We start from the raw sequence: 27,296 nt of genomic DNA on the forward strand, positions 1-27,296 counted from the left end.
TTCAGACTCATCGTGGTTTCACTTCTGCTCGAATCTTCACAATAAGCACAGCGTTACAGACATTTCAATTTATTTTTATACTTAATATCTGTATAAACTGCTCAGAACATCAAAGATAAGGGGAAGTCTGCTTTATAAAACCTACATTACTGTAGATGTTGATTATACACTGTATATATATACATTTCTTATAGTCTCACAGTGTCTCTCATCTATAATTTCAATGAAACAAGCTGATTTTTGGTGATAAAGAAGTTTCTGGAGTGGTTCTTGATATATTAAAAATTTATTTATTAAACAGTGTTTGGTCACTTTTCATTTTGCTCACTGATCTGTTCTGTGGAAGTTTTGTATAGCCAGCAGAAAAACTGTGCAATCAAGGGTAGCGTGCCTCCATCAGACCAGTAACAGACTATTCTCACTATAGAGTTCCGTGAAAGCGCTTTATTAGTCTTTCACAGCCTAAAAAGGTTCCTTCCTCCGTATGTTAGCTGTTTCTAATCTTTAAACTAAGCTAAACCTACCAGCAGGTTATCAGTTTCCACATTTAATTCACATAAAGAAACAGACAATGACCACCACACAACTACACATGTTCACACTTTGCTTTTTATACATCTGAGGCCCCGTTTACACGATAGGAAGGCGCAGATATTTTCCTGCGGTTTGGCCTCTCATTTACACCAAAACCCCGTTTTTATCACAGAAAACGATTATTTCTAAAACCTCCGGCCAAAGTGGAGATCTCTGATAATGCCGGTTATGTGTTGCCGTGTCAACTGGGAGAAACGGCGTTTTAGGTTCTTAAACGTCACATTATGCGCCAGAAAATGCTTAACGTCATGCGAGCGCCTTATGTTTACAGTTTGTTTGGCTACTGATCAGGATTATCATGGATGATGCTAAAGTTCTACTAATTTTTACGTTTGTGCAAACGATTCTGGCCTTATTGCATTTGCCACCCCAAAGCTGCTCGCACAGTTCAAAATAGAGGAGCACCACTCTTCCGTGGCCGCTCCTGCGTCCAGTATCCACTGACTGTCTATATTTCCTTCTTATTGCCTTCAGTTTTGTTGTGATATTTGCTTGCTCGATTCTGAGGATTTTTATGGGCTTGCATGGCTTTATTCCTTTCCCTACACTGCCGCCAATAGGTTTGGCATAGTTATTATGGCGCTTGACAGCGTATTTATGCAGGTTGATGTAAATGACAAGTTTTTTGAAAACGATGTTGTGTGCACAATGTTATTATTGAAAACGGAGGGGGGGAAATATTCGTTTCTCTAAATACCCGGCTATGTGTAAATGTGGCCTGAAAATAAACAAGACATAAACTATATTGCCAAAAGTATTCACTCACCCATCCCAATAATTACATTCAGGTGTTCCAGTCACTTCCATGGCCACAGGTGTAGAAGTTCAAGCACCTCGGCATGCAGACTGCTTCTACAAACATCTGTGGAAGAATGGCTCGCTCTCAGGAGCTCAATAAATCCCAGAGGTACCCTGATAGGATGCCACCTGTGCAACAAGTCCAGTCGTGAAACTTCCTCGCTGCTAAATATTCCACAGTCAGCTGTCAGTGGTGTTATAACTACAGGTAAGTGGAAGCGATAGGGAACGACAGCAACTCGGCCACTTAAAAAAATGACAGAGCGGTCAGTCGCTACAGACCTCCAACCCTCATGTGGCCTTCAGATTAGCTCAAGAACAGAGCGTAGAGAGCTTCATGGATTGGGTTTCCATGGCAACTGCATCCAAACCATACATCACCAAGTGCAATGCAAAGGGTCGGACGCAGCGGTATAAAGCACGCCGCCGCTGGACTCTAGAGCAGTGGAGACGCGTTCTCTGGAGTGACCAATCACGCTTCTCCATCTACAATCTGATGGAGGAGTCTGGGTTTGGCGGTTGCCAGGGGAACGGTGCTTGTTTGTCTGCATTGTACCAAGTGTACAGTTTGGTGGAGGGGGGATCATGGTGTGGGGTTGCTCTTCAGGAGCTGGGCTTGGCCTCTTAGTTCCAGGGAAAGGAACTCTGAATGCTTCAGCACACCAAGAGATTTTGGACCATTTCATGCTCCCGACTTTGTGGAAGGACCCTTCCTGTTCCAACATGACTGCTTACCAGTGCACAAAGCAAGGTCCATGAAGACATGGATGAGCCAGTTTGGTGTGGAAGAACCTGACTGGCCTGCAGAGTCCTGACCTCAACCCGATACAACACCTCTGGGATGAATCAGAGCAGAGACTGCGAGTCAGGCTACTGGAAGAATGGTCAAAAATTCCCAGAAACACACTCCTTTCAGACTAAAACTGATTGTTAGCTTAGCATGATGAAATAACGAGAAGTCGGACACGTGTGGCTCCCAGACAAAAAGTGTCTGCCTGCAGGTTGACCAGCTGTTTGCAGTGTGATATAAAAAATAAAGTTCGCATCCACAGCAGGTTGTTCTGTAACTTTTTAGTGAGGAATGCCTTCCAATACACCTGCTAAAAGTTATCCCGGTTAAATTATTAGTAAGCATTGGTTTGTTGGCTGCCTTTCAAACCAAGCCCCTTCTTCATGATTTCTCAGTTTGGCAGCCAGCAGGTCTGCTGGTGATTTCAAACATCTTCCATTTAAGAACGATGGCGGCTGCTGTGCTTTTAGGCACTTAGGTGCTGCAGAAACGTTTCATTTCCCACATAGTGGCCTTTAGACCGAAGAATATACGTAAAATACGTGCAGCCATTTTGTTTTTATACCTGATTGACTGCCTTTGATTTGAGTTCGCTTAAAACAACACATAAAAAAAAGCTTTTTTTTATCCTTAAATATATCAAGCTGTGCCTTCTTCTTGCCTCTTAAAGACTTTCTTCAACGATTTAGAGACCATTAAAATGAAATGACCACACTGCTCAATGAATACATCTTTAATATAGCCACAATCCCACAGACTTTCCTCTATCAGCACAAATCTGCATGTTTAATTGATTATTAAGCAATTAAAATGAAATACATTGTTAGAATATAATCAACACTATATCTATAGTGCACGATTTAACATCTTAAATAACCACCTCTTTTAATTAATATTGGTTTTATAAAACACAGTCCCCCCATCTTTATTGTTCTGGACAGAAATAAGATCATAAAAGTATGTTTCTGTAAAACTGTGAAACCATCATGAAAACGTCCCTTGTTTGATATAATCACAATTATGCGTTCAATATTTCTTAAATTAGACCTTTTTTTTTAATTAAATGCTTTTTTTCAAAGAAAGTTGTATTGATTTTTTTAATGATTCGTCACAGATTTTTTCCCCCCGTAGAATTTTAAAAAAGCAAGCATTTAAAGGCGGCAACAGTGCGATGCAGATACGTATGAAGATCCCACTTTGCAGAGTCTAGACATCATTACAGCTCTGATCTGTGGCCTTCATCCCGGAAATTTTGATTCCTTCCCTGATCAGCAGGTCTTTGGCTTTTTTTACCGTCTCTGGAGACGGGGAAGGCGACCGTGCGAGAATCCAGGCGAAGTCGACGTGGAAGAGACGGAGGATGTCCGTGCAGGAGTACACGACAGACACGTTGGTGTAGTCGGTGGTCAGAACCCAGTACGGACTGTAGGGAGTAACTAAGAAGTCATGGACACAGAATGTTAAAACCAATGCAGCTTCATTTAAACATTCATTTAAGAACTTAAACTGCTGAGATCCACAAGGAGTCACTGGCATCACAAACGAACTGCGGCTTCTATGTCAAGTGTTTTAAAGTCACATCTTTAACCATTATGTGTCTCCTTTGTTGTTTGGGTCTGTTCAGGTTTCAATGAGTCGGGCAAAAGCACAAGCAATCAGACGAGAAGGTGATATAAAGAGTTCTTACAGTATGAGAAGCTGACTCCGAGTTTGGCTGGTTCTCGAATGTCTTTGACCACAGCTGTTCCTTCTGTGGACATGAACTCATCATTGCTGAAACACAAAGACGTTTGTCAGCTACACAGCAGAACAGGACTCAAAGAGAATGGCTTCTTTATCGTGTCCCGGGCACACTGAGCAATGTTGACAGTATGTTCAATGCTGAGAAATATGTCCTCCAGACTCCTCCAACCTGAAATTCTGGTTCAAAGTTCACATAACACACAGTTTTTTTTCCACGTACTTTGGGAGAAAGTAAGAAACTACCTGCTTTACTGAAGAGAAACACTTGAATCAACACCCAACCCAAAGCAAACCAAAGAGAAAACAGAAGACTAAATGTTAATGTTTCACCATGTACGCTGAGGTCAGTAAATGCTGGATGTTTTTTCCTTTGTGTGAATAAAATGTGAAGATTTAGAGCTTAGCTTAGCTTAGCTTAGCTTAGCATAGCGATAAAATAAAGAGAAACAGTTCTCTACATTTTTGTATAATTATATTATATTTAATGTAAATTGGTTTTTTTTCAACTGTATAAAAACCATAGAGTAAAAATCTGTAGTTGTGAGAGGTCAACATCTGTTAAACAGCTGGTTATCTTAAATTAGATTAGCTTAAATTAGCTCAAAGCCTGGAAACGGCTAGCTTGTCTAGTCTAGTTTATTTTATATGAGTAAAAATATATTTTTGGGGGGAATCTTCAGACAAATGACAGACTAAAGCCCTGTTCATACTGTGCAAGAACAGAGAAATGTGTTCTCTCTCGACACGTCATCTGAGGGAATCTTTCACCTACGCTGTGTTATTTGCTGGTGTCTTTGTGTCACCGCCCAAAGGTTTTAGTGCAGAGGTGTGCACAGAAACACGCAGCTACATACTGCTACTTTGGTATGAGTTAACATGTTGTTCATGTGCCTTTCTGTCAGTGACTCGGTTGCTTTTTTCTCTTCACACTTCTGTGTTTCTAAGCGGGAACAACAGTTTTATTATTGAATTCTGAGCCAGCTGTTCGACCGCAGGTCGTGTAGTGTAGTCAGTAGTTTCAGTCTTCTCATCTAATAACTAACAGAGCGCAGACAGAGAGGAACTCAAGTCTGAGAGAAAAGTAGAAGATCTATCATCTCCAGTAGACTCCATTACTGTAACGCTCTTTTAACTGGACTTTAACTGGACCAAAAAGAGCATTAAACATCTGCAGCTCATCCAGAACGCTGCTGCTGGAGTTTTAACCCGGACTAAGAGATCTGAACACATCACAGCAGTTTTAAAATCTTTACTCTGGCTTCCAGTCAGTCACAGAATAGATTTTAAAAGCCTGCTGATGGTTTACAAATCCCAGGACGGTTTAGGCCCAGAATGCATCTGTGATATGTTCAGAGAATATAAAGCCAGCAGAGCTCTTAGATCCAAGGACTCAGGTCAGCTGGTCCAGTCCAGAGTCCAGACTAAACATGGAGAAGCAGCATTTAGCTGTTATGCTGCAAACAAGTGGAACAAACTGCCAGTGGAGATTAAACTTTCACCAAGTGTAGACATTTTTAAATCCAGGTTAAAAACATTTCTGTTCTCATGTGTCTATGCATGAAATCTGCACAATATCTTTTAATTTATCTGGACTGTTGCTTGTTTTTAAATTCATTTAAATTATTTTATTTGTTTCTCTTTATATTATTTTATGTATTTTTAATGCTTCTTACACTCCCTGCTGCTAAAGCACTTTGAACTGTTTTGTACATGAAACGTGCTACAAATACATTTGATTTGATTTGACTCAACTTGATATGTTAACTGGAACAAGCTAATCCTTCAGTATTTCCCCAGTTTGGATATTTAGAATAAACTGCATGTTTTGGTTCTTTTTACAACTATATATGTTTAGTAAAGATTCATTTTGCGCCCCGGTTGAGGTCTTTTGGGGGAAATTCCTGACATTCCTGATATCAGTTTCTGACATCCTGCCAGGCTACCTGTCAGCATCATCACCACTGCTGGGTTTGATTTGGATTTTGATAACAGTCGGAGCCGCAAACAGTACTCACATAACCTGAGCGTTCAGCACCCGAATGGTGCCGTCTTTCCTCAGTGAATAGTTTGCCTTGATGCACTTTCCCCTGGCGAAGTAAGTAGGGAGCTTCTCGATCTCAAACCACTTCCCAAGGTACTGTCAACGCAGAGAAATGATTACTTTGGTTGCTCCTGTTGTAGCTTACTGTGCGTACCTGCAGGTTTATGCTTCTGTTACCTGTTGGAGGATGAAATTGTCCTGCACATGCGGATTAGGACAGGGACCCCAGTTAAAGGTCTGAGCTGAGATCAGAGGAAGCAGCAGCAGCAGGAGGAGGCACACGGCTGGCATCGCTGCTTCAGGAGGGGAGAGACAGATGTTCGAGGAGAAATCCACCCGTTTACAGATGCAGGGTGCTGGTGATGAAACGTTGGGACATGGGGAAATGTGTACAGGTGTGGTGACACAATAGAAACGAGACCACAACTCATTAAACTGGGTTGTAATCAGCAGAAAAGGCGACGCATGCGGCTCTGCTGCTTAAAGAAATGAAACAGACTGTGACATCCCCCGCAGCTCCCCTGTATCTGCTCACTCTGCTTCAGGTTGGGTCACGCCTTGTCCCCATGAACACAGGTATACCTACAAAGGCAGCTTTTTCTATGCGTGCGGCCTGTCACACAAGCACAATTTTTGGTCACTCATAACAGATCTTTTGGAGATTGTCCAGGCTGAACATTTTTAAAAACCGTGTTGTCAGCGGATGAGGGGAGACAAAGTTTTTGGCTGCCCGTGTCAGATTGTGTGCCATCATCTCATGCAGTCAAGATGGAGCTAAACTTACCGGGACTTTTTTCGGCTTTTTTTCTCAAATTTTCACTGTTCTTTTATTGTTTTTACTTATTCTTTTCTTTATTTATTACCTGCTGTAAAGCACTTTGGTACGCCGTCTGTAAAGGGCTGTATTAATAAAGTACATTTACATTTAATTTTTTTACGTTTGCAACATAGATGGACAGTAAGTGCCAGCCCACAGAGGTCACAGCAACATAATCAGGCCTCTGAAACCATCCCTGTTTTGGACAACAAGCGCTCAGACGTGTAGTCGGTAGGGAAATGAAGTGGTTGTTGCTGCAGGATGGTAAGAATTGACTCTGTTGTCTTTGAGATTGAGGCTTCGATTGAGATCACCCGTCAGTGTTGTCGGAAAAGTTAGTTTGTAGCAGACGAGGGAAGATGGATTTCTTTGTTTTGAAAATATTATCCCTCGTAAATAAAGTTGCCAGTCACTGAGAAACTTGTTTTGCATATTTATATGGACTCAGATACAAACAGCTGGTGATAATGAACACCAGCAGCACGGTCCTCCCTGACCGCTCCCTGAGCACTCAGCATTCTTTTTTGGTTATTCTTGGTTTGTCATGATGCAATACTTTGACAACTAATGCAACGTGATATAAGAATGTTAAATGCTTCTCAGTGCAGCCTTTGAGTCAGATAAAAGGGATACATTTAACTTCAAAATGATCCTTTTAAATTAGCCACATATACACCAGACATGGCAGAAATCTGCAGTTTCTTTGGGCCTTTTGGGGTACAAAACACTTTTCTTGACCCCTGTCTAAGCTGACTTAATTTCTGATGACATAAGATGCCACAAGTGAGCCATAAATGCAAAATATAGCCCGACATTAGGTCAAAATGTGTCTGCTATCCCCATAAGGCTGTAAAATGGTCAACCACCGGTTCATGAGACAAATCAGAATCAGATCTCTGCGAGCTGCAGAGAGTGTTGACCTATCTTTTGTTGTTTCTGACAATATTCTGTCGGCTACATAACATGTCGCCACACCTGTTCCTCAGGTTGCACAGAGCAGCTTCACGCAGGCCACACGTGCACTTTAAAACAGTGATAAACAGTACATTCAGTAGTCCGTAAAAGAGCTTTTTGTCTAAAGTTAAGGAAAGAATTTGTTAAATGTTACAGAAACTAATTACAATTGCAAAATGTATGTTACTTAATTAATCAGTGCGTGAACAAAAAAAGATAAAGATAAATAAATGTATAATATATATACATATATAAATAAATATATAAATGAATAATATTATTACATACAGGTAATTTCCATCAGCTTTAACTATCTGAGTTACCTGTGTGTAGCCGTGAGAAGGGCTCAGGTGAAGGTCTGAGGCTTGTCGGAACTGTCAAAGCGTCGCGAGCCCACGGGGTTTAAACCACAGCGCGAGCACAAGTTCACGTGACAATGCCGTGAAAAAGTGACATAACGTGAACTTGACATAACGTGCACGCTCCCACCCCGTGTAAATGCCAACAACCTCCCGGGACAAATGCATTGACCCTTTCCCACTGCGCATCTTCATCCTTACTGAAGGTTACGTTTCAACATAAACAAGATAAAACACCCCTTGTTAGCTTGTTTGTTCGCTTGTTATTAGCTCATCCAGGAAGTCATACGTTGCCATGGATACAGCGAGTTCTAACAATGAAACTTCCCCTTTTTTTTAGCCGCTTATTAGTTCAATTTTATCGTATGAATACTCCGAATAATTAATTGTAAATTCATTTTAAAGGTCAATTAATTACTCTACCAATAAATTCCACTGAATTACTTTGACACCGCTACTCAAGTATGCTATAATAAAGAGTTTCCATTCACTCCAAACTGAACCTGTGAGGTGTCGACATAACCGCAAGATGGCGCCAAACTACAGATAGCAGAATGGATCAAAACACTCGAGATGCGACTTTCTGTAAATTCCTATGAATTTTTATTGTGCAGTTATACTTCTAAATTGTCATTTTCTTTAACTTTCATAGTGGAAATTGTTCAACGTGTGGAATTTCGTTGGAGGAGCAGCTATTCTTTCCCTGTAGATCATTGCCATTATCATTGATGAAGATAAGTAGTTCCCAGTATAAATTCTACCTCCGGTCATTTAAAAATCCGCGTTCCCATAATCCTCAAGAAACTCAAAACGGGCTCACCGCCCAAGACTTCCTCAAACATTTATGTGCTTCTTTTAAATATTCACTCTCCCTTTTCGGATTAACCAAATCATATCTGCTTCAACATGTTTTATTCAGGCTGAACAAACATGTTACTGAGCATCTTTTGATCTAACAGCTATATGGAAATCATCTTGTTGGAGCAAAGCTACCATTTTACATCTGTAAAAATGTGTTTAACTGGTCAGTGTTAAGTGGCTCAACAAAAACACAATGAAAATGGGTGAGAAAGCAGTCAAAGTCCATAGAAAAACTTTTGAAAGACGTTCAGAAAGCCTGGAGAATTGTTGCCTAAGAGCACAAAATACAAATAAATGAGCCGTGGCTCAAAACTATATGTATCAGCTCCCATTTTGTGGCGTCAGTAAGTTGTGATTTTTATGTTTGTGACGCTTTTAAGGCCGCAGAACACTTCTCACAAGTAAATTAAAATAGGATGTGCATTCTCAGCCCTGAACCACGTCATCACCAGCTCAAATTGAGGTAGACGAAGAAGAAACGGGAAAAAAATAGTTCCACAAGACACGAGAATCTTATAAAGATTATTTATTTCCAGTGTTTGTTGGGGAGCAGGTGGCGTTGCACCCATGTTCTGCTGTACACAGGCGAGAAACACGGTCTCATGCAGTTTCAAACTCACGATAAACTCTGTGGTTTTTTTCTCCCAGTTTTAAGCGCCCATGCATTTTACTGCACTTGAGAAACACAGAGGGGTGTGTGTGGGGGGGGGTGGGGTCAAAGACATTAATTTCAACTAAACTGAAGCATAAACACAGATGCTGCTATGGGTTTAAACTAAAAACGGGAAAGAAATCTGGAATGCCTGTGAGGTTATCCTGTCCTAAAACAATCCTTCTCTTAAAAACAGTCAAAAATAAACGAGGCACTTTTGCTTCTTGAGATAAAAACAATTCACGGATGTAAAAACACACTTTTTTGGACTATAACTCGACAAAAGTTTGGAAATAAAAACTACTGTACCAAGCATTACATACTATAGTATCAGCATTTCATCACTGATTTTCAGTCTTTATTTGATAAAACTATAATAATCCTCCAGTCCCTCCAGCTAATATCTGGCTGATGCGAGTGTGCTGTGAAAAAGAAACTTCCCACAGCACCCAGCTCAGAAAGCAGCCCTCAGTTATTTCCACGTACTTCAAGTACAAGCAAAAAAAACAACAAAAAAAAAAACACATACATGAAAGACAGTATTGTCACAAGCAACTAGTATTAGTCCAGAAAGAGTAATACATTCTTCATACCGCTTACACGAGGAAGAACGGAGCCACGAGCCTCTTTTTTCAACAGTGCTGTTTAACCTTCCTCGTGTGTTGTTTTTGTGTAAAACAGCAAAAAAAAAGTCACATTCTTGCATTAGTGTACGGTTCAGTCCTGCAGGAGAAAGTCCGTGTTTGATTTCCACGTCTGTTCCAGTACGGCCAACAAGTCAGAGAATCACACACGCACGCGCACACACGCACCTCTTCAGCCTTATTTCGGTAACAATCATCAAAGCCTATACACGGTATGTACAGTAAATACGTAAAGTATGCTTCGTAGAAAAAATATTGTGCAGTAACCTTAGCTGAACACACATTCACGGGTAAACACATTCATTCTGGTTTCGCTTCTCCTCGCCGCTCGTGGCGTGTCACAGATATTGGTAGAACCGCGAGCGGACCACGTGCGTTCCGGAGAGTTTGTGCGGGTGAGCGTCCGCCCCGAGCGACGCTTTGTTTTTGCCGTTGGCGTGCTCCCCCGCCGGAGCGGCCGGAGACGGCGAAGGCGGGGGTCTTTCCGGGGTGACGTCCTGGGCTTCCGGGTGGTCGTCCTCGGGGACGGCTTTGGGTGCGACCTCCACGCTGGAGTCGGAGCCTCTGCACCGCTCTCTGGCGATCCAGTCCCGGATGGAGAAGTCCTGAGAGGAGCACCGGGGCTTCAGGCGGTCCACGGCCGACAGGTCGGCCGCCTGGTCCACCCCGCCCTGCTCCCTCCAGTCATTCATAACCGCCAGCTCTGCGAAGTCTCTCTGCCCGCCCATGGTGTGCCTCCGCCGAATGTTCTTCTTCTTCCCGTGTGCGTCGGGCGCTCGATGCTTCTGCGTGAACATGTCGTCGGCGGACGCGCGTAACCTGAACTTGAGCCGCTCGGTGATTTTCAGGTGCCAGGCCGGTTCGGCACGTTCCGACTCGCTGCGCGAGGACGAGCTGACGCTGCTGGTGGATCGGCCTTTCTTCATCACCTCCAGGACTCGGGATAACCGAGTGGAGGACTCGGCCCTCCCTTCGCTCCGCTCCCCTCCCCCCGCCGCGCCCTCTACTGATGACTCGCTGTCTGTCTTCTGTCTCAGGGACCACCTTCTGGACAGGGTGTCGCACTCGATCATCCTGGGTGACGGGAACAGGCGGCGCGCCCCCATCCTGGGGGTGGTGCTGCCCTCGGCTGCCTCGGCCCTGCCCCGGCTCTGCTCCGGGCAGGGTGTGGACTGGCTGCAGCCGCCTCCGGGCGCGAACACCGGGAAGTCGCTCTCGCTGTCCGTCTCCATGGGTCGGCCCTCGCTGATCAGCTCGCTGCGTTCGTCGTCTGCCTCCTCGCCGCCCTGCAGCTCCGGGCTGAGCATGCTGGACTCCGCTCCGGTCAGGAAGGTGATGGAGGAGGTGGTGGAGTAGTCGGAGGTGATGGAGCTCACCTCCGCTCCGGCCGACGCCTCGGCACCGGCTCCCAGTCCGGCACTTGCAGGCAAGTCAGGGGACGCTCCACAGATCCACTTTTTAGGTCTGGACCGCGGGACGGAGGCTCCGGAGCTCATGGTCCCAAGGTCGGAGGTGTTTTCCTCCAGCTGGGACGGGGGGTCCGACAGAGACGGCTTCCCCTGTGGAGCTGCTCTGCAGCTGATGTTGGGGGAGCCGGAGATCTTGGGGGATGGGGAGGAGCAAGGCGAGGCGTGTCCGGATGGAGTCTTCTCCTTGAAGAATAAGGAGTTTCTTTGCTCTCTCTTGGTTTTGGATGCGAGCTCCACAATCCTGCCGTTCTCCTTCCTCTCCTCGGCTCGTGCTTGTTGCTTTGCGTTGGGTTTGGCGCCTGGACTTGGACGGGTCTCGCTCGGCGTCTCCGTCTGGAGCCCGTGGTGGTTCAACTTCTGGCCAGGGATTTCCTTTTTGGAGAACACCGCATCCAGATCATCATCTGAGCTGCTCGGCTGCGGCTTCTCCTTTGACTTCTTTCTTTTGCGGCTGGCTGCAGCAAAGATGGAGGAGACCAGCAGCTCTCGGCTGCACTGGTCCTTCCCAGAACCCCAGGAACCCTGCGGAGAGGAGAGACGGGACGAGAAGAAAGAGCAGAACAGCAAAATGAGTGTTGTTGATCTGGGGGAAGACAAAGGAGACAAACAAAACCCTTCATTCCTGCCTGAGAACTTAAATCTGTACTCCACCTGCTCCCGTGAAGCACCACAAACCAGAGAGGTGGACAGAAAGAGGAACATTAGCGGCGTCAGAAACACGGAGCACATTATTGTTTCCATGCCAGCTGCCAAGCAGAAGCAGGAGAAGCAGAAGGCCGAGCACTGCCATGAGTGGCGTGGAAGCTGAAGAGAAGCAGCCAGGAAACAGCAGCGCACTGATGGAGAGCACCTACTTATCTTTTTCAGCTTCCAAGAGTTCACTTCAGTTAAAGATCGGCGTATGGCTCAGTTCCAACAAGCATAACCCACTTATCTCTTTTATCCAACCTTGCAGTTACTTTTCTTGTCATTTGTCTAGATTTTGAGACATCAAACTCGAATACCTCTGCTTCCACCTGTCGTTTTCTGGAGAGTTTCGAGCCCATTTATGGTTTTAAGATGGACGCAGAAAAGAGGGATATCTCAAAAGCCGAGCACAAGTAACAAAATCCCCAGTGATTTAGGTGAAGTGGCCCTTTAATTCAGAGTTTGTTCGACTCCTCCTACCTCCTGTCCTCGCACACTTTCACCTTTGATTTAGACGCACTCACTCACCTTTGATTTAGCTGAATCACTGGTCGGTGAATCTGTTGGGGAAAAACAGAAGAAAGAGACGTCAGATGATTTTTCAACACCGAGGAAGACGTGAAAGAGGAGGTGCAACACGGGGGGTGGATGAATCAAGAGACAGAAAGAATCGTGTTGATGTGAGGAAGCGTGAGCAGGACGAGACCGATGAGAGGCGAGCACACACGTGAGCGAACAACAAGGCCATGCTGCACACAGACAGACAGACAGACGGACGGACGAGCTCCACGTTACACTCGGGTCCACGTCTACCTGCAACGTGGCGTTCTTTCCCAACTCTGACCCGCACCTGAACACCCGAGTCCACGCCAGAAGCTCTGAGAGCGACCTCAGTGGCAGAGCAGGCCAAGTTTATTTCCATACGACCAACCTGAACACACTTAAACTTTTTGAAAGAATTTTCTCCTACAACCTGGTTTCCATCCCAGCGTGGAACAAAGTGTGTGATGTAATCAAACAATAATTTGTACAATTTAAACTGCCTGCGAGAGAAAGACGTACAGAGACAGTATTTTACCTGTCGAAGCTTTAAAAGTCACGTTTGGTCTACATCTTATGTCAGTTGAGGTCATCTTTCTCTCTTTTTTTTTAAACTACTCCAGTTTGCTGTTATGTTGCGGAAATAAGCCAATAAGACCCCCCCTAAGAAAAGACGTCATTAAAACTAGGGCTGGGCAATGATTCAAATTTTTAATCTAATTGATCACATGATTTCCCTGATTAATCACAATTAATCGCATTTGTACGCAAAATCCAAAAATGAATCCAAAAGTAGTGTATAGCTTTTAGCATTTAGTTGACTTGCTGCTATCAGTTGTGTGTTTTGCCTTTTAGTGATATTTTAGACTGGAACTACTACGCTGAGAAGACAATTCAACTTGGCTGTAAATGCAGGAGTTTTTTATTTATTTATTTTGAAATATGTGCTTTTATGTTGAAACAAGTAAAACAGGAAGTAGCGCCGGTTAGCTCCGTGAGTTTCACACAGAGACCGAGGAGCACCTGTAACGGTGATGTTACCTGTTAGTTTATTTTTGTTTTATTCCTCCATGCTTCGTGGTGTTTGCTGTAACTGTGTGAATGTGATGCAGAGGAGAAGTGGAAGTTAAAGAATCCTAGTTTTGACCGTGAAGAATGACTCTGCCGTTGGTTGAGAAGCAGCTAAAGTGGCCAGTATTACTCTGATTATTTATTGGTACCAGCGACAATGCTAAGAATGCTATTTCTTTAATGATTACAACAACTAATGTTGTCTTTTACTTTGTTACTTTGTTACTTTAACATTTAGTGATGTGACGTTAATAAACATCTGTGAATTCCGCCAATTACTTTCTTTTTCCGGTTCCGCAGCAGACGGCAACAGACTTTTATAAAATAGAATAAATAATAAAACCTGCGTTAATGTTCAGAGATGATTTTATTTGTATTTTTCTGAATTATAAAACATCTTTTCTTTTAAATAGCAAAATAAACTCAAATTTGATGGTATTGGTCTTTTTCAGCTCTGTGGTGGAGAATTTTATCACCCCACACAGTTTTTCAGATTCACGAGGAGATAAAACAACCCAATAAGTATTTTTTTATGCTGGTTAAGACCAGTTTTGGCCTCGCTAATTAAAACAGAAGAAACCAGCTTAAAACTGAACTATAATTCAGGGTAAACGAGTAAATAATCCTCAGCATTGGACTCTTGGTTTTACTGACGAGGCAATGTAAGGTTACATGAGCTGCCGTGACAACGGGACACGATGATGACAGAGGCGACCATGGATGAAACCAAAAAAATGAAACAAAGGTGACAGGGGGGTCACAGAGGGGCTAGCTATATGAAAAGAGAAGACACTGCATGAGGAAGAGAGTGTCAGCAGCCTATAATTAGTCCTCACCTGCTCTGGAATCGCTTCCACTCATATCATCTCCAGCTAAAATTTGTGTGACATAGCCAAGCCCCCCTACACACCCCTTTACAATACAGATGATGGCACAATATGCAGGTGCACACCGAGCGGTGACGTAGAAACCATACCATGCTATCTCTCCTGTTGGCAAGCTTGCGAGACAATGAGGAGAGACAGCGGAGAGCCTTTCAGACAGTAGCACCGGCCTGTTTTAGGTATATTCTGACAGAAAACCCACAACAACGGACACCGTACAGTACCGTGGAGCCGCTTCGCTTCCCCCTTTCCATCATCACCAAACGCTTGGTTTTTCTCTTTGGCCTTAAAAGAACTGCGGGTTCCTGCAGACTAGGCAGCTACACTGCGGGCAACAATCCTCCTTCTTCCTACAGTTCCAGCTGTCCATCACGGACATTATAGAGTCCATCAGTGACATCATGGTGTGATAGACTCCTCCCACTTGGCCTGTGTCAAGATCAGTATGTGTGAATGCTGGGAAAGCCGTTAGGACACCCGACAGAGCCTCACTAGAGACAGAGGAATCACAGGTCGCCTTTCACTGTAAAAACATCTATTTGTGACGTGGGAAAGAACATGCCGTATTAGTGCAACAGTAGGCAGGATAAAGGGGGAGGAAACACAGCCCAGAGGAGAGGTTTGAACAAAAGGAGGTCTGCGGGGGGCAGGGGGGGGCTCAAAGGAAAACAGCATCTGTACATTATTTAGCCTAACAAATAAGGAGGGGGAGTAGATCTGTGTAAGCAAATGAGGAAGCGAGACAATTTGTCGCATCTTTTCAGGGATGCAGATAAATTGCATTTAGAGTCGCGGTTAGCCGGAGACGATTCTATCTGATGGCAAACAGCCAGGAGAAGCAAAGGGAAAAGCTCGGCTTCGGGAAGAAGGTCGACATTTGTTACTGGTTTAAACACATGTCGTCGCTCACTGACAGCAGCGTCGAAAGAGAAAAGTTAACCCACCACCGAGCCGGCCCGCCAGAGGCCGCGCGTTACCTGAAACTTCACCCTGAGATGTGCCCGTGCGACCGATGTTGGTGAGCAGGTGGTCGATGTTGGGGACGGGCTGAGACTCCACCGCGCTCTCCTCACGGGACACAGTCTGAAAGAGGGGGAGACGGCTCGTTAGATGGAGGTTTCAGAGCTTCAGCAGTCGGCGTCTGACCCCGGGGACTAACTTCTGAGAGCTGGGGGCTCTTCCATACCAGACTCTGGGTGGCTGTGATTTGATGAACATCAAACTGAACTCTACCTGAGTAAAGCCCTCTTAAAGATCTGATATTCAGCCTTGCCTCTAAGCCTCGAAGCAGTGATCATCGACTGCCGGAACTAGGAACTTTGGGAGAGTATCTCCTGGACGACTAAACAAAGTACAGGGGAGAAAAACGGTGCTGCTGGGGAGGAAGTATCGTTGACAGTCGGAGAGCACTCCAGTGTCTTATTTCTTCTGACTGTTTCAATACCCTCAAGGTCAAACTTTAAGCTGGATTGCATGAGTTTCTGTTTCTGAACACAATATTCAACCTGAGCCACCGATGCACAGTGAGACGGGGAGTGTGAGAACAGCGTTTCAAAGCAGAGTAAAAACACCCGCACCTCTGCATGGACCCTACGAGAAGGTGCCACATCGCCAAACTTTGAGGGACTGTGGTTCAAAACTACCTCAGCGGACTAAATTAACTGATTTTTGCACGATGTCGGACAGCAGTGGGAACACAGTCTGAGGGCTTGAATCATGTATTCACCAGCTTACTGGCTCAGAGTTGCTCATTTTTGGGCAAAAACAATATTTAGAGTTTTACTGCAGGTGCTGTAGCCAGAGAGAGAGAGGAACACCCACCACTGGATCCCCGTTTCCAACTTCAGTGAAGAACCAGTCGTACTGAAAGAAAAAAAGCACGAGGGGTCACGTTGTAGTTCACACATGTGGATCGGTTAATACTGAGGGACCTGGAACTCACATGTTGAATGAGCGTCTCCACTATCTTGTACTGGTCTGGCATGTGTGTCACCATATGAGTCATGTTGTCCTCGGTGGTGCGCACCAGAGTGGGACCAAACACAATGGCCAGGTTCCTGGGTTCCATCTGTCACAAAGGAAACCAAGAGCTTATTGTTCATCTTCAGCGAGTTTAAAGTGAGACTTAAGAGAAGATTTCTGAGGTAAATACCTTGTTTTTCTCTGAGTTTTCAGCCACAGTTTTCAGATGAGCTGAGAGGAACTTGAGAGTCTCGTAATGATGATCAGGTAACTCGTGAAGCTGAAAGTAAACGACTTATCTGAGTTTGCATTTCAGAGGTCTCCACAGACGAATCTGTGCTCCAAAACATGCTGAAACAGAAGCACGAAAAACAGATACAAGAAAGTGTAAAACAGGGGAACTACTCACCAGCCTCTTGAGCACTTTGAGTCTCCCCACTGGGTCCTCTATTCTGTTGGCTTCGATAAAGTCGCTGTATCTATCTGTAGGCGAGCGTGACAGTTACTGTGCCGTTCTGTCAGACTGCAGTTTACAATTTGGCCACAAGAGGGTGCAAAAGCTCAACTTACCATTGGTGAACAAAGGCTCAGGAAGTTTACGGAAGAAGGACTTCAGTAAACTGCTGATCACGTTCAGGTCTCTCCATTTCTGTGAGAGAAGGTGATTAACTTATTAAAAAAAAATCAACGTTTCTCTGTTGGAACGTATCGTTATCTGCAGCTTTAAATGTATTTTCAGACCTCAAGGAGAGTTTAATTAAAGCAACGCGGATCGATAACGGACACTCACATCATCCTGGATATCGATGTCACCCATGCCCTTGTTGTTGAGCTCCTCCTGCATGTTGGAGATGGCAGCGTTGTTTCCGGGGACTCTGTAGATGCCCGTGTACTCCAGCCCCCTGTCCTCCACCAGATTACAGCAAACCTCCACAATCAGAGGCACAAACTGGAAGGTAGCAGAAAACGTTTAAAAAGCTAATCAAAGAGTTAAAAACCCGTCTCGTGTTTTAGGAGAAATAAAGTCAGCGGGGGACCTTGTTGCTCTGAGCAGGAGGACAGTCGTCCAGTCTCACTCCAAACGTCACCCCGGGAGACGGCTTCTTCTCAAAAGGCTTCCTCATCAGCCCCGGGATGCCCTTCCGCCACGTCCCCTTATCTTTGGGAGGGCTGGTGTCATCTACACGCACAGCACACCACAGATTATCATCAGCAAAGTTCCACACTTCATCATCTGCTAAGTTGAGTTTTGACACCATCTTTCAACTGCTTACAACCGCATTGGATGGTGTAGTTACAGAATGCTTATTCCTAATACATATGAGTTTTAACTAGGGCTGGGCGAGTTAACTCATTATTATCGCGTTAACTTGTTAATTATTTAACGCCGATAAATATTTTATCGCGGATTAATGCAGGTTTTATTATTTATTTTATTTTGTAAAAGTCTGTTGCTCACAGGCTTTTATTTTGTAAAAGTCTGTTGCTGTCTGCTGCGGAACCGGAAAAGAAAGTAATCGGAGGATCCACCAAACATGGAGAAGGGTACGGAACTTTTACTCGGCCATTTTCATTTTAAAGTTCTTCCAGACGGCGGAGTCGACAGAACCAAAGTCATCTGTAAACACTGCCAAGTTGAATTGTCTTCTCAGCGTAGTAGTTCCAGTCTAAAATATCACTTAAAGGCAAAACACACAACTGATAGCAGCAAGTCATTCAAGGAAACAGACAGTGGAGCGAGGCTTCTACATAAAAACTACAGAAAGATGCTGATGTTAAAAGTGTGTTTGCACAACAAATGTTATGGCACTGTCATTCATATGGCAGCACATTTAAAATAAAACTAAATGCTAAAAGCTATACACTACTTTTGAATTCATTTTTGGATTTTGCGTACAAATGCGATTAATCGCGATTCATCAGGGAAACCATGTGATTAATTAGATTAAAAATTTGAATCGTTGCACAGCCCTAGTTTTAACAGGTTATTTGGCTTTCTTATCTTAAGAGCACATGCAAACAAGTTGTTTCTTTTGTCCTACCTTTGTGCATGTTCTTCCTTTCCTGCTCAGGTTTGGGTGAGTGCGGACTTGTTGCTTTGGTCTCTCCTTTGCCCCCCAGCAGCGTCTGCCTGATGCTCAACGACTGCCGTGAAGGTCTGGGCGACGGCTCTGACTTGCTGCCTGTCGGACTGCGGGACAAACGCACGTAAAGACTAAATTAAGAACTTTCTGACTCACTCCGAGTGTGTGTGGCCCCTCTTGTCTCTTACTCTTACTCTTGTTCCCCTCCCCTTGTCCTTACCTCATCAAGGTGTTGTACTCCTTGATCTTCCTGCTGATGAGGTCATGACTGGTGAAAGCTGCGTTCTAAAAAAAGATGGAGGAACAAAGGGAGGAAGGACAGAATGGAAGTGAGACACAATAGATGATGTGCAGCAGCCCCCTTCACCCCACCTCACAGACCATCCCGGTCTTTATATAACCTGCTGCTATCAGGTGACACAGGTAAGGCTATTGGAATGCTACGGTGTAGAACAGATGGTTAAGTCCTGAAAGAAGGGTTTGAATTTCAAATGGGGGAAGAGGGCAGGACCTGCTTATTTCTGCACAGTTCAGCGAGCAGATATGGGGAAAAAAATCCCTAATCACACAGGGAGTGATGCTGCCTATTTAAGTCTATTTAATTCAAGTTCATATAAGAAAGGCTGATTAGAAAAATCGTGGCTCCGGATCTAAATCTGAACAAAAGTTGAACTGAAAACCAATCGACTATGACCCGAAGGAAAAATGAGGCTGTACGTAATGTACGCTCCTGAAAAGGTCATTAAAGACAGTCGTCGTGTGAAGAAGCCTCTGGCTGAAGACCCTGTTTGATAATCAGCGCATTGTGTAGTGTCGCCCACTATGATGTAGCATGCAAATCCGTACTGAACTTTACGAGTAATCCGGCCAACAGAAAGGCAAACAGAGCACATCCTCCTGCTGTTTCATGTCATTTTTTTTAGAAATAATAAAAGTGATCCTGACCCACAGCAAGATTCAGTGGGATAGTTTTTCTAGCTCCTGCTAAACTGTGGCTTCGTGCTTTAGTTTATACCAAAGAGATAAAGAAGCAGCAATAATCACACACTCCATAACTGACTGATTATAATGTCTAAAGATACCTTCTAATTGAGCATCGGATTTAGATTGGGCAACCAAGTCTCGCCTAATCTGTTAACTTTGGTTGTCATACCTCCTCATCCAGGTTGCTGTTCCCCTGAATGACTCGGATCCAGGCCAGCATGTCCTCTCGGTCCTCAGCCTGGAACAGGTACTCGCAGTCCGACGTGGTCAGCCTCAGCACGTTCTTGCGCTTCGTGTCGCTGTAGGAGATGTCGATCAGACACGCCTTGATGCTGATTTGCAGGGGCTCCTCTACGGTTTGGCCGTTGGCGTGGGCTTGCCCTTCCTTTTTGTCCTTAAACAAGCAGAGGTAGTGTCCTCTCAACACGGCGTACATCTGTTTCCACGGCCGCATGCCTCCTCCGACGCGCTGGAGAAAAAGGCCAAGAAGACCAGGTGAGTTTGAGACGTCGCACTACGAGGCCTCAGACAGGTGAGACGCCAAGTAGACATAGTCAAACAAGGGCGGATCCGTTACTGCTCATATAAGCCGAGTAGGTCATGTGTTTTCTGTGACGGCGTGTGAGCTACATGATATGAGGCCTATGCAAAAAACTGGCACACCTTGCTCTTGTCTGTGTGCAGCTGCTTGAAATGCAGCAAACCCTCTTTGGTGGCATCGCAGAAGACGTCTGACGAGGAATCCCTCCTGGACCCTGAATCTTCTGATGACCGGTCGACAGCCTGAGGGACAAAAACAGCATTATTACAGTCTAAAAGACTCCAGAGACCGAAGAATGTTGTGACAATCAGACCTGTGCTGGCCAACTGCAGCTTAAAATAGTTCAATAACAGTTAAAAGCATAAAAATTAAACTCCTACAATGCTTCTAATCAATTATTTACCCCCTGTAAACCCTGTTTTCCATATATATCCATATTTCAGTGAGACAACATTTATCTTTAGGGTGTGAACTCGATGCCTCATAAAGTTTGGAGCAGGAAATACTGATAAAGCAGTCATGTGGCAGGTGAGAACGCCCGTCCCTGAGCTCCTGGTAGATAAATACTAACCTTCCTCAAACCTTTCAGACCGGGTATCAGAGACCTCCTAAATGGAAGAGAGACAAACATCGTGGTGTTACAGGAGTTGGATGCGCTGTGGGAAGTTATTTAAACATATTTATTTGCTTTGGTTCAGACAAACACAGCTGACCTGACTGCAGGTTTAATCAAACAGACATTATCTATCGTCCAATGTTTTTTTTTAATGGCATTGTACAATGTTATTTTATAGCAAATAGTAGAGCAGACTTTCAAAATGAGAGTGGAACACAGGAATTTAACCAGATCATTGTTAAAGTGCATCTCTTTTTATCCTTTTCCTGCCTGTTTGTCAGTCTTAAAGTCACTCCGTATTACTTCACAGATCTTGTATAGAACTTAAGAAAGAGACTTAACCGTCATTCTTTCTCTGCTTTAAAGCTGCAGTGTGCAACAAAAACAACAGCATTGGATTGTGTCCAAACCCGTGTTTCCATTAGTAGTTATAAAAGTGTTAAATCCCTTTTTATTACCTTAGAATGAACCATTCATTTTTTTTTTTTTAAAGGGGGGAGAGGGGGCACAGAAGAAGAGTACAGGTGCAGATCAGAGGGAGAGGAAGAAGAAGAAGAAGAAAATGGAGGAATCAGTGATTGTTGAGGGTATACAACTGAGAACTAATTATTATGTAATGCAAGAACAGGTAATGGAATCTGCATCTACCCCAGGGAGAGGGGAAATCACCCCTGAAGACCTCCTATGCAATAAGCTGTTTGATGGTGGCAGGGGGGCGTTTGAGGGGGGTGCCTTCTCCAACTTGACCAACAGATGTCAGTATTTGTTACACGCTGCTTCTTTAAGAGTAAGCTAAAGTGTTTGGTGACATTTCTGCCGGTCAGTCCTCCCTTCCTACTTGTGTGGATGCTGCTGAGTGCGACTCACCCTCTGCCTTCCACCCGGTAGTTATCGAGGCCTTCGTCGTACGACTTGGACCGCTCGGTTTTATTTGTAGAATCTGACTCAATAATTGTGAGACGGAGAGAATCTATTAAAAGAGGGTCACACAATAAAGTGAAACTGTCCCGTCGTGACGAATTCAGCCGTCGTGTTTGAGGTCGACTGAACTTACCCTGATCGTGTGACAGCTGGCGCCGGATGAGAGGGGATGAGGAGGTGGGGCTGGGTGGGATGGTGGTGATGACGGGCGCTCCAGATATCACAACAGAGGCGGGAAGGATCGAGCTGTCCAGGTCAATGCTGGGACTGGACGGTTCATCTGAGGGAAGAAATGTGGGAGACGAATTATAACTGAAGGACACAGACAGCTGGCTTTACACGATTTAGTGGCCAAACACATCTGCAGCGATTAGCCTTCATCCTGAAAACCTTTTCGCTTATGGAATATACAGATTTCCCCCTTTGTTGTACAGCAGTCAGCAGCATATCAAGGCCCGATCAGATCCAGTTCAGGTTCAAACAGAGACACTTAAAGGTTTGTACACCAGTTTCAGAGTAACTATTCATGGAGGAAACGGCTCCAGTGTTACATCTATGAGTGATGAAAGTGTGTAAACCTCAGTTACTGATGCTCATCAGGCTGAAACTGTCCCAGAATCAGAGGCTGACCAAAACACACCACGCTAAGCAAAGCGGCGAATAACCTGCGAGATGCTAAAGGAACCCAAACTTTGAAAATCACTAATTGTTCCATGTGTTTATATCAAGCAGGTTAGACAAATGGAACTCATTCAGAATGCGTCACTTCAGTAGTGAAACTGGCAACCCGTTCAATATAAAATCCCTTCCAAAGTTCATAAAGCTCTTAATGTTTCAGCCTTTCAGCCCGTCTCTGACTTGCTCAGCTCGTATAGCCCAATCACACCGCTCAGGTTTTCTAGTTGAGCCCAGAATTAGATCCGAGTCCGCTGAGGATGCTTTCACTTACTGTGGTCCTGCTCACAGGAACAAGCTTACCGCTGATCTGAGGTCTGCCAAAACTGTGTCCAGGTTTAAAACCCAACTCAAAACTTTCCTTTTCACACACCCACTTTGGTTAATTACCGTCTCTTGCCGTGAATCAGCCGTCAGCGAGAACATTTCAAAGTTTGCTAAAGCTGCTGGAAAAATATAGAGGAAAAGTTTGGATAAAACCGCAGCCTAAGATAAGAACCTCACCACATCTGTGAAACATGGTGGTGGTAGTGTCATGGTTTGATTGACTGCATGTGGGCCAGAACAAAGAGTCCTCGCTGATCAAACCCAGAATGCTGAATCATGCCAGAGATTGTGAAGGGAAATGTCAGGACATGTCTGTGAACTGAGAGTGGGTCATGCAGCGAGACGATGAGCACACGAGTAGGACGGTTAAAGAAGGACGGGTTTGTGTTTTTTTTAACGAACTTTAAGCTCCTGAACTTAATCCAGTGGGAACGTGGATGGACGAATGTGGTCAGCAGAACTCATCAGAGACGGATTAAAACCAAAGGTGCACATACTTCTGCCAGCCACAGATTTCCCTCAACAAATAAAAGAACCAAGAATATCATTTTTGTTTCATTTTGTCTCTGCTTCCAGCACTGCTGTGTATCTATGGGGGAAAAAAAAGAAAGGTGTATTTCACGTCTCGCTGCCTGAACTTGAATTAAAATGCGAGCAGAAAGCAATAAAGGCAGCGATAAGGACGTACATGGAGCCGTACAGACAGAGACACAGTCAGCTTGTGGCGGTGCTGCCCTGATAAGCTGCTGCAGAACACTCCCTCCCTTTTTGCATCATCGCTAACCAGGCTGTGTCATAATGTCTCGTAATGATTATCAGCACGATGCCAAGCCCTGAAAACAAATCAGGAGACGTGCACGGCGAACATACGCGTCCAGAAACTAATCGTATCGGTGAGTGTAGTGACGAGGAGAAGCGGGCGAGACCAGACAGGATGTTATGTCTGTCAGATCTGTCTAATTATGTCAATCAAAAGAGGAAAATCCTTTTACACAACACTTTATACCCGCCGCTCACACTTTACCCAAACCTACTGGATTCATTTCATCTCATGAAACGTGACTTTGGCGTTCAAAGAACAAAGAACCAAACAGACTGAACATACACAGGATCAGAACTATGAACACATCTGCCATGACATGCAAATCTCCCGTCTCCCAGCCAGCCAGACGCCCTTTTCGCAGAGTCATGTTTATACACCTGTGATGCTTCCCTGCTTCAGCACACCAGATTCAGATTAAATGGATCTCTTCAAGTTCTGCACAAGCCTGCCAATGATGCAATGATCTGAATGAGGTGTGTGGAAGCAGGGAAACATCTAAAACCTGCAGGGCAGCGGCCCTCCAGGACCAGATGTGGACATCCCTGCTCTAAAGGCACAGTTAGGTTTTATTCTGCTTTTATTCCTCTCATGCCTGTACTGTAAATATAAACCTTGAACCAGGAGGTGGTTAGCTTAGCTTAGCTCAGCATGAAAACTGGAGCATGGACAGACAACAGATAACACCATCCTGGTGGCGTTGGTTTCCCTGCTGGTGCTTTCTGGTCAACAGAGCACAGAAGACGTATCTAAGGGAGACATTTTACTATTTCATGAAAAAATTCGGCTCATCTTGAATTTGATGGCGGCTCAAAAAACGTCTCAAAAAAGGTTGGGACAGGTCCATGTCTCCCACTGTGCAGCATCCCCCCTTCTTTTAACAACAGTCTGGGAACATCTGGGATCTGAGGAGACCAGCTGCTGGACCTTTGGGAGAGGAATGGTGTCCCATTCCTGTCTGACAGAGGATTCTAGCTGCTCAGCAGTTCTGAATCTTCTTTGTTGTGTTTTCAGTTGGTGAAAGTTCTGGACTGCAGACAGGTCAGTCCAACACCTGGACTCTTCTACTATGAAGCCATGCTGTTAGAATATGTGCTTTAACATTGCCCTGCTGAAGTATGCAAGGCCTTCCCTGAAGAAGACTGGATGGGAGCAGATGTTGTTCTAAAACCTGTATACACCTTTCAGCCTTGATGGAGGCTGCCAGTTCCATTGGTACTGATGCACGCTTATAAAATGAGTGCTGATAACAAGCTGGCTGGTCCCTCTCCTCTTTATTCTGGAGGACACTGTCCACCATTTTCAAAAAGAATTACAAAATGTAACTTTTTCCCGATCACTTTGCCTCCATTGATAAATGAAATGAGTTTTGGTCCAGGGAAGACGGCAGCGTTTCTGGATCATCTTTTCCAGCCTTTTTGACCCGTGTCTCTGCTATCACATTCAAGCCGAGCTCTTTTTTTCATGCAATAGAATTAAAACGTCTTCTTTGTTCTGTTGTGAATGAGCATTCCTTTGTGAGACTGTGTCCCAACTTTTTTGGAACAGGGGTTGTGCATTAAAGGAATGAAAGAGAGCATTGTTCTCGTAGTATTTTGAAGAAAGACAGAAATAAACAAAGAAAGCGGGAAGCGCTCAGATCTGAATCTAATATCCATCTAAATGCAGTGAGAAGATGAGTGTTTATGTGTGTGGTGGGACGCGGTGCCGGAGTAAGTCGTGACTTAACCCCCCCGGTACTTTCAGGGGTGACGGGAAATATGAGCTGCTCTCATTGGAGGTTAATGAGTCACCAACAACTCGAGTTTGAGCTTGTCTGCCCCTGACGTTAGCAGAGATGGGAAACAACAGCAAGCTTCCAACATCACTCAAATTTCTTCATACGGAACAACAACAAAGTGTGAAAGTTGTCCTCATTCGTGAGTCATTAGCCGCATTCGGACAGAGCAGTTCTAAAGGCTCGTGTATACTTCGCAGCAGTGTGTCGCAGCGAGCTTGTCGCAGACACGACGCAGTTATTTTTGATTTATGCCTTGAAGCGCTGTCTGCGCTATGTTAATCCCACGCCACAACGCAAGAGGGATAATCACGAACAAGCTAGGATTGTGGGAGTTACGGTTACGGAGGTCATTCAACAACAATGGCGACTGGACGAATGCGCACTTTGATTGAGATGCAGCTGATCGATCTAGAAATAGAAGAAATATTGCTACTACTGGAGCTGGCAGAGAGGGAAAGAATCGTCACGGTTAGCACGGTTAGCGTCACCATTAGCCGGTTAGCAAACCGGAAATACGCATGGTGTAGAGCGGATGTAGAGTTGACCAATCAGAGGCCTTCTTTCTCTCCTCCCTGCGGCGATATCTGCGGCACTGTCTGCGGTGAGTTACAATTTTGGGGAGGTGCACCAGAGTGTCTGCGTAAGGGTGGGGGGGGCATGTCTGCGTTAACTGCGACACACACGCAGACGACCTGGTTTCCGACCATAAATCAGCCTTTAGAACGGTCCTCCTCGATTTCGTTCTGATAACTGTCCTTCCCCAGCGGAACTGTTTCAGTCTGCATTCGCACATGAGTCGGGACCCAGATAGAGACTGATGCGGCGCAACCGTCTGCGACAGAGACGTGTTACTTTAGCGCCACATTCAAAAACAAAACAAAACAAAACAAAACAAAACCCGGTAAAAGTAAGGAGAGAAGAAAAAAACACCACCAAGAAGCTAATATGGAGAGCGGGGAGGCCACCGTGATCATGGTCTGCATGATGGTGATATTAATCATGGACGATCACATCGGGCGTCTAACATAGAGGCTGGAAGAGCTCACAGAGAGAGTCAGGAGATACTTTTTCATTTCATGAAGGAAGGAAGGAGAGCAGAGCGCTGCAGACAAAGGAGACCAGTGTAAGTTTAACTTATTAAACACGCGCTGGTTGTGTCCGTGTCGTATGAGGAAACATTTCAGCCGTGACAGCATGACAAGGGGCGGAGCTACCGACCACCAAACACCTCCGTCAGATGTGTTCCTATGGAAACCAGAACAGACCCAGCCTCGGAGAAGGAGCTAAAATGGTTCCAGGAACTGAGGGCCGTGGTCCCGAGTTCCTTTATGTGCGAATGTAGGAAAAAAACGGCCCCGTCCTGAAAAGGTTATAGGAACTGCAGAAGGTTCCTACGGGAATGCGGCTATAAGCTCAAACGTACATATGAAAGGATCATCATGTGGAGGAAGGAACGTGACATCATGCATGGATGTATTTCAGCAGCGGCGCTTCGTTCCAGGCTCAAAATGTTTGGGAGGCAGCTAATGTTCCACTTATTGTTTAGAGCTGTGCAGAGAAATCGAGCTTCGGAACGCTTCTGCAGGAATGCTCTTATTTCTCTGTTATGTCACAGTCTATTTGGGCAAAGCTCTCAGGTTTCTCTGTCTGTACACCACTGAAGGAAATACGAGTGTGTGTGT

General features: G+C 44.8%; 2 protein-coding genes across 7 annotated transcripts in view; both read right to left on the bottom strand.

The window, feature by feature from the left end:
- Window positions 1–2,900: 2,900 nt before the first annotated feature.
- On the bottom strand, window positions 2,901–8,164 carry LOC142370043 (apolipoprotein D-like). Its single transcript, XM_075452463.1, has 5 exons — window positions 8,061–8,164; window positions 6,144–6,322; window positions 5,941–6,062; window positions 3,870–3,955; window positions 2,901–3,618 (listed from the first exon to the last, which is right to left on the bottom strand). The coding sequence occupies exons 2-5, from the start codon at window positions 6,255–6,257 to the stop codon at window positions 3,389–3,391; spliced, it is 552 nt and encodes a 183-aa protein (XP_075308578.1). The 5' UTR covers window positions 6,258–6,322; window positions 8,061–8,164; the 3' UTR covers window positions 2,901–3,388.
- Window positions 8,165–9,468: 1,304 nt separating this feature from the next.
- The window catches only part of arhgap21a (Rho GTPase activating protein 21a), a 96,546-nt gene continuing 78,718 nt past the window's right edge, over window positions 9,469–27,296 (bottom strand). For 5 of the 6 annotated variants that reach the window (XM_075452842.1, XM_075452841.1, XM_075452839.1 and 2 more), the window contains 17 exons: window positions 22,146–22,292; window positions 21,959–22,061; window positions 21,047–21,083; window positions 20,598–20,717; window positions 20,104–20,403; window positions 19,171–19,235; window positions 18,909–19,057; window positions 17,904–18,046; window positions 17,657–17,815; window positions 17,437–17,515; window positions 17,276–17,349; window positions 17,057–17,146; window positions 16,847–16,972; window positions 16,726–16,767; window positions 15,882–15,987; window positions 12,938–12,969; window positions 9,469–12,244 (listed from right to left, as the gene is read on the bottom strand). In XM_075452842.1, coding sequence (XP_075308957.1) covers window positions 10,592–12,244; window positions 12,938–12,969; window positions 15,882–15,987; window positions 16,726–16,767; window positions 16,847–16,972; window positions 17,057–17,146; window positions 17,276–17,349; window positions 17,437–17,515; window positions 17,657–17,815; window positions 17,904–18,046; window positions 18,909–19,057; window positions 19,171–19,235; window positions 20,104–20,403; window positions 20,598–20,717; window positions 21,047–21,083; window positions 21,959–22,061; window positions 22,146–22,292 — 3,425 coding nt within the window. In that variant the 3' untranslated portion in view covers window positions 9,469–10,591. The remainder of the gene's footprint in view (window positions 12,245–12,937; window positions 12,970–15,881; window positions 15,988–16,725; window positions 16,768–16,846; window positions 16,973–17,056; window positions 17,147–17,275; window positions 17,350–17,436; window positions 17,516–17,656; window positions 17,816–17,903; window positions 18,047–18,908; window positions 19,058–19,170; window positions 19,236–20,103; window positions 20,404–20,597; window positions 20,718–21,046; window positions 21,084–21,958; window positions 22,062–22,145; window positions 22,293–27,296) is intronic. The other variant, XM_075452840.1, reaches the window with a different exon arrangement.

This window comes from Odontesthes bonariensis, chromosome 20 (genome assembly GCF_027942865.1).
Source record: "Odontesthes bonariensis isolate fOdoBon6 chromosome 20, fOdoBon6.hap1, whole genome shotgun sequence".
In the NCBI taxonomy this organism is placed as follows: Eukaryota; Metazoa; Chordata; class Actinopteri; order Atheriniformes; family Atherinopsidae; genus Odontesthes; species Odontesthes bonariensis.

Coding starts and splice junctions, on each gene's coding strand:
- LOC142370043 (XM_075452463.1), bottom strand. CDS start 6,257: ATGCCAGCCGTGTGCCTCCTCCTGCTGCTGCTGCTTCCTCTGATCTCA. Junction 6,063..6,143: donor ACAATTTCATCCTCCAACAG/GTAACAGAAGCA, acceptor CTGCGTTGACAG/TACCTTGGGAAGTGGTTTGA. Junction 3,956..5,940: donor GTGCTGAACGCTCAGGTTAT/GTGAGTACTGTT, acceptor TTTGTGTTTCAG/CAATGATGAGTTCATGTCCA.